Source organism: Candoia aspera, chromosome 5 (assembly GCF_035149785.1).
Source record: "Candoia aspera isolate rCanAsp1 chromosome 5, rCanAsp1.hap2, whole genome shotgun sequence".
NCBI lineage: Eukaryota > Metazoa > Chordata > Lepidosauria > Squamata > Boidae > Candoia > Candoia aspera.
In genome coordinates this window covers 65024398-65031616 of record NC_086157.1, presented here as the reverse complement: position 1 = coordinate 65031616, position 7219 = coordinate 65024398, and the positions used below count along the sequence as shown (strand labels likewise).

The 7219-nt window shown below is 35.3% G+C and overlaps 1 protein-coding gene across 1 annotated transcript in view; it reads right to left on the bottom strand.

Moving 5' to 3' along the window:
* Window positions 1-4929: 4929 nt before the first annotated feature.
* Window positions 4930-7219, bottom strand: part of ADAMTS5 (ADAM metallopeptidase with thrombospondin type 1 motif 5) — a 48756-nt gene continuing 46466 nt past the window's right edge. Inside the window, exon 8 of the mRNA XM_063305456.1 lies at window positions 4930-6501. Coding sequence (XP_063161526.1) covers window positions 5931-6501 — 571 coding nt within the window. The 3' untranslated portion in view covers window positions 4930-5930. The remainder of the gene's footprint in view (window positions 6502-7219) is intronic.

The following is a 7219-nucleotide window of genomic DNA, read 5'->3' as shown; positions in this document are numbered from 1 at the left end:
AGCTATGTAAGATTACTATTCAATTGGCATAGGGATTGTAGTATTTTCACATTTTCTTTGACCTCTTTGACTTGTACCAAACAAGTGAGATTTTGGCCATTTAATTAAAAAAATCTCTATCTGCACTAGGAAGCAGCTGTTGTACCCTTACAGATCACCCTGAATCATAAACAGAGATTATTGTTTGGTAGCATATCCTGTTGAACTCAAAATGAACTGTATAAACCACTTTTTCTATGGAGAAATGTGAGCTGGAATTATAGGCCCATTTAAACTCTACTGAAATCACTGAATAATAAACTGTTTCCTTTGGTCCTACTGACTGTAATATTACCTTGAAATTAAAAGAAGAAATTATTGTATAGATATGAAAAATGAGTAACAGGGAGTTGTAAACAGGTGCAATGATTGTATTTGTGTACACTTTGGATTTCCTTTTTGATATTGAATCTGAACAGTGGCCCTGCCCTAGTGATGTACACATACAGTATATTTAGTGCAAATAGTGCCTTTTTTTTTTTAAGGAAACTTACTTTACCTTCCTGATTTTGAGACTTCTGCTGTGTCCAACTGTGACACAACCCAGCTCCCATACTACCTGGCCAAAAGTTTGCTTCTTGCTTACTTATGTGTGGAAAACCAACTTCATGCGTTACGTTATTAATATAACTGCCAATGAAACCACCTGGATGTTTACATGGGAAGTCATTTGTATTAAGGAATTCTCTGATTACAAAGCAATTCTGAGTAAAGCTGAAACCTTTCATTTTCAAATTCCTTGAGGGAAAAAGGAGATTGGCACTGTCTGAATAAACTACCTGGGAACTCCTTCATATAAACAACTGTTCAGGATACATAGGTGACATAAATAGGCTTTTAAAAGATTTAAATCTTTTTTTTTTTCCTGATTCCACCAAATTATACAGGGTGAAGTTTTGAAAAGTGTGTGTTTCAAAGTTGAAGCTTAAGGAAGTAAAAACCATTGAAAAATAGGACAATCTGATATGTGTATGCCTTCAGTATGTTCATATAATGTGATACAGCCACCCCTCCATACACCCAAATATCTTTATTCATACTGTTTCACATACCCACACATGCATGCACCACATTCATTTACACACATTCAATTTAAAAAATATTTAAAGAAAAACAATATAAAAGCAACCAGTGCTGTGTGGTAAATTCACATAGCGCTTTCCATTCAAATATAAGACATAAATAAAAAAGGAAAGAGGAAAAAATAGACAAAGTAATGATTGGAAAACATTTTAAATACAGAACTTTTACAATTGGCATTTCATGTTAAATAATATAAATAAATTCATTACATCCATTCACATACCAATTTGTAAAAAAGCACAATAAATTATTTTTTTTTCAGTGCTATGTTGCTTTTTTTCTTTTTGCGTGTTCATATTTGTATGGCTGTCATCAGTTGCCAACATTCTTTCATCATTTCCTTTCTATTACAGCAATTACTTAAAGGGAAAGTTACTGCATATTCAACCAATTTGAGTAGGTTTTGTTGGTGTATTCTGGCCACTATTTCTCATGTGTTCCATGAAATGCTAACATGTGATTTGGGTGTTAGCATTTACATTTAGAAACTGTATATACATATTTTAATTTTTGGCTTAGGTGATTGTTCAGGAACACAGAAAAGGGTCTTACCAATGATCGAAATCTGGTAATTAGCTGAGACTTTAGCATTCAATTTCATCCAATTTAGCCAGTAAGATTTTCAGAGAAAATGTGAATAATCGAGTAGTAACTAGAACTGAGTCCTTGGAACTGGCCTGCTTCCAAATCATTCTGAAACTATAAGGTAATATAATTCGCACCAGCTTCACATTTACAAACAAACAAAGCAATATGGAGGAGGCGAAGATGCAACAAAAACAGAAGTGTAGGAAAGTGCAGGCCTATGGGAAAAAGCTGAAATATACAGACCTCTTTAAGTTTGCAACTTCCTTTTTGCTTACCAAATTTACAATGACTCTCACATGTTAATACAATTCTAATCATGAAATAGCAAAGAATTGAAACCTAATTTTTTCTCATGCTTTTACTTGAAACTAGCTATCCTACACATGCTATGTAACTTAGACTACTATCTGAGTGCATCCTACTGTCATGAGTGCCGTTGAGCTGAAGACATCAGCGCAATGGCACACATGACAATAACAAGGAAACAGGGGAAGGGGCTCAAGATAAGTAGCCATCAACTTACAAAGACTGAAGGACAAGAGACAATGGCTAAACGGATCGCGAGGCACACCCAAGCTGTTAGCGCTAACGCAACGGAGATCGCCCAGCTGACAGCAATCAATGGAGGAATAGGGAAACCGATGATGGGCAATCCCGGAACGCCAGCGGGGCCTCGCAACCCCTCACCTACCGGCAGGACAGCGTGTTGGACAAAGGGGGGTGACGTGACCGCGAGTGAGGGGGCGCTGACCGGCGCGGGGTATTTAAACCCCGCACCGGTGCGCTCCTGTCACTCTCAGCTTTTTTCCTATTCTGTATCTACACTGCGAATAAACCAGAGCCTGTTTCACGGAATCAGCGTCTGTGTATTACTTGGAGGTAGGCAGCGCATGACACCTACCGACTTCAAAGATTCTTCCATTGATTTTTCTTTCCTGCCTGACAGTGTGATGCTTGTTGTAATGTGGTAACCTCAAGCACAGGAGAAAATCTCTTCACTGTTACAACTCCATATATATCTATTATGCCAAAATCTAGTAACAAGGAATTTCAGGAAATGCTTAAATAAGAATAGAATCTGAACAAAGTATGAAATACAATTTATTCTTAACTATTAAAAGAATAAATTTTAAAAATTGGAACTAAATTGTGAGCTTTTTGTTTTTACTTTGTACTGCCTTTTCTCCATATCATCATCATCATAGAAATTGGCTGCATTCTGAGGAAGTTAAAGAAAAGGATGCATATTATCTCAGTATAAAAGTGTGTTTTCAGTTTGAAAACCTGTATTATGTGTCTTATAGTATGTATAATATTTCTATCAAGCCAACAACAGATAAAATTATTATTTTGTGGCACAATCCAGAGAAGATCGCTCTATGAAATATTGTGCCTTTGTGGATCTCTGATTCAGAAACCATATGTGCAGTTACTCATCTAAATGTACAGAATGTAGATGTTCATGCACATTGCATTACTTTTGATTGGATTTATATTCTGAAATACCTTGAAATGTGCATTCCTGGTGATTTTCTCTCATAACTAATCCTATAGAATTGCACTTCTTTACAATTTGATTAAAGAATTAAAGATCTGTTCTAGAAACCAGTCACAAAACAACTGTTTTTAGGATATCCCTATGGTGCACCAAGAAAGTGCGTTTACATTTGTGATCTCATATCACTTGATGGCTTGAAGATATGAAAATGCAACTGTTTTACATCATGGATAATTGCCTCTAATTCAGTCAGTTTATTTATTTGTCACCTGTGATAACTCTATTACTGACCTAAAATGTCTGCTGAATTAGGAAATCTCAAAGCTGTAGGCTTCATTCACATAAACAGGGCTTATATAACTAGATAGGCTAAACAAAGTCAGATTTCTTCCCCCTTAAAATCATTGCCTCAGAAAACAAATGCTTAAAATGATGCATTCCGTCCACAGCAATATTAAAGGCGGGTGATAGAAGCAAGTATATAAGTGCAAAGGTTTTAGATTGCAATGTTAATTTAAAAATTGGGTATTTAAGATATAATTGTGGCTCCAATGAAATTTGTAATGAAATTCCATTGGAAGTTAAAGCAGCTTGATTTGTCTGTACTTAGAATATTGTGGAAGGCACTGGTAAGAAAGATATAGTCTCTGTTTTCTATATTTTAATATTTCAGCCAAATGCTATATATTAAATGTCAATTTCTCTTGATTTAGATGAGGTATTTATATTACTTTTCTAAACTGGAAAATTCCTTTTCCTTTAGTTTTGTAAAAAATAGTTTTCTCTCTGAAAATAATTTTAGGACAGTAAGATACAGCTCCCACAACTAAATATGGCTTGATTTTCTTATGATCTTTCCAGTGCAATCCTATAGATGTTCAATCTGAAAAAGGTTCATTTTGTTTATTACTCCCTAATATGTACATTTAGGATTTCAGCTTTAAAATTAAAAATTTGTCTATAAGTAATTCTTTCTGAATTCAGTAAGGCTTATTCCCCCAAAGCAGGTAGAACCTAAAGCCTTAATCTAAAAAAATATGTAATGACTTAAAAAATAAATACATCTACAATTTGAAAGCAACAAAAATATTTCATGTATTCCTCCCATTCATGCATTATAGGTGAGTTTTGAAGTGCTCCTGAAAGAACACCCCATTCATTTCATTGAAGGAACTGATATACACGTGCAAAAGGTTATGTATCCTTCTTGAAATTATGGGGCAGTTTGTGCACATAATATATGTACCCAATCTGAGCATGTGCAAATCTCTGGATTGGGGTGCTTAGTAACATGCAGCCAAATATTAGAAGAACTGGACAAAAAAATTGCTACATGAAGAAAACCAATGTTTTTGTTTTTGTTTTAACCACTGTGAAATTCTTCCCTACAAGCCAAATTCATGGCATGCTGTTAGATTTCCAGTAGAAACCACTTCAAAACTAACAGGGAAAACAGAGGTGAATAAATTCCATAAATCTGAGCTGGAAGACACTTATGACATGACCCAGTGTCTCACCAAAATTTCCCCTTCCCATACATTGGGGATGAGTAACCCACATGTAATCTCAGACTGTTTTCAAAACCTCTCTGTCAACAGTTAATACAGATCTCTAACAAGAGTCATCTGCCTCTCCTACAGCAACTGCTAGATGGAAAAGGAGATAGAGTAGAAGAGGGAAAAGTGGCTGAAAGGGAAAGAGGTAGTAGAAATACTACAGCAAAAAGCTAATGTCCCAAGAACTTTGGACTCTGGCTTCATCCGCTTCTGGATTTAGTCCTATCCTATGCTGGCTATCACCCTTAACAGACATGTGGCAGTTGACAGGGGAAAAAAGTTCCCAAATTGTGTTGTGTGTGCTGTTTCCACATAATGAATTCCCTCTATCTCTATTTGTGGCACATCTTTCATTATGTTTATAATTTCTGAGGTGCATTATTCTAAATGGATAAAATAAAGTACATTTATTTTTCAAATTTTAAAGCAGCATACTGGCAGCTTTTTCTTTTTTTTTACTGCTGCAGAGTGGGCCTATACAAAATTCTTCATTAGAAAGGCATTAATATAGAATAAATTCTATTGTCAGGAAATTCTTAGAATAGAAATGCATTTCCTGTTGTCAGAAAGATACTACTTTTTTTTTTCTTTAAAGCAGCAAGCTCTTCATCTTCCAGTAAAATACCCACAGCCACTTTTTTTTAAAAAAAGGCATATGAGTCCACAGTGACTGCAGATCTACTGTACTTTGGTCAATCACTTGTGTTAAACATAAAGGCTGCTGTTCTTTGTAAGAAAATCAAGTGATATAAAGTGGCATACCAAAGCAAAGATATTTACAAATAGTATAAAATAAGCTATTGTAGAATCATGGGTAATTTTGAAAAGTTGTCTAAAGACATACTGTGTTAGAGGTAGGTGAGAAAAGGGAGATGATTCTGTAACTGGATATCCCATGATCACCTCTTCACTGGTTTATCCTCTTAATTGCAGATACAAAGGGCTCGTAACAGCTAACACTTAGTGCTTTTGACATATTAAGATCACCTCACAGGACCAGCTCATATCTCCTTTTGGTCCAAATAGGCATGTTCTGCCAGGAAAAATTGCCAAGAATATGACAGAATATTGAAACATTGTCTTTCTTTTGTTGCTAGGTAGATCTTATGTCAATATGTCGAATAAGATTCAAGAAGACTCCTTTTGAAGAAGTCTGCAACCACAGGTTAACATTTTTTGAATAAACACTGTTTGAATGCTGAAGGTCTTTGAGATAGAAGACAACCTTTAGCTAATTTTCCATTCCCATCTTTACACTGGACAGTTCTTGTATGCCAACCTGTATCACATGTTCGAGAACAAGAAAGCCATGGTCCAGTTACCCACTGGGGTTGAGCAAGTGATGGGCTAATTTTGTTACTACTGTTGTTGCTAGTGACAGAATTTGTCATCTGGGTTTGCTTCTTTGGCACATAGAAACTATAGCGGACATCCACCGGTTTAGTTGGATCTGTTGCAAGAATCTGTACCATCAAGATCTCCTTGGTGCCTGTATGTCCCATGGAATGCAAGAAATCGTCTTTGTGACTCCATCCGCTGTAGTTCATAACTGTTCCATTGAGGTCAATGATGGTTTCTGAAGTTGAGATCATATATTTTCCATTGACAAGATACTCACCGTTTTTCTTTTTCAAAGCCAAGTAAGCAGTGAACCTACTTTGGTCTTTCACTTTGAACTGTCGTATTTTGATGTGTGTTGCTCCTTCTGGTATTTTAACAATATCTGTATAACCCTTACTGAAACAAAAGAAGGATACATTAGTCAAGCATAAATTAACATCCTTTCAATAATTTGAACGAATTTGGGTCCTCTATCTGTCTCCACTAAAAAATAATTAAAACCAATAGGATGCATGAAATATACTACTTCTCTGTTTATTTACATTTTAGTAGAAGTAATCTCAAGGTTCCACTAAAATGACAATTTAAAATTCCATTTGATAGTGATACCTCAAATGAAACATGAGTTTTACAATCCTCATATTTTTTTTTCTGTTTTACATTACCATCTGAGCTTGTAGTATAAAAATAAGCTTTTACTTGAATGTATTTATCCCAACTGAATATATTAAAACTGTACAGGTAGTAGAGTATATCAACTAATTAGCATACAAACTAAGAGCATTAAGAAGTATGGTACTTCTTAATGGTAACTGTCCTATCTGATAGACTGCATGGACTATGGCATTAAGAAGTATGGTACTTCTTAATACCATAGTCCATGCAGTCTATCAGATAGGACAGTTACCATTTACCTTTTTTTAGCATAAGGACATATGTGGCTGCAAGTCTTGATTTCTGTCTCTTGAATCATAAGCAGAATACCTTAATTAGCAGCTGTAGACATGGACAAAAGTTTTAACTCTCCTATCCTGTTTTGAGCTTCTCAGGTTTACATGATTGACCACCATATGTCACAGAATGGGTCTTTTTCCTGATATAGCAAAGATTTTAA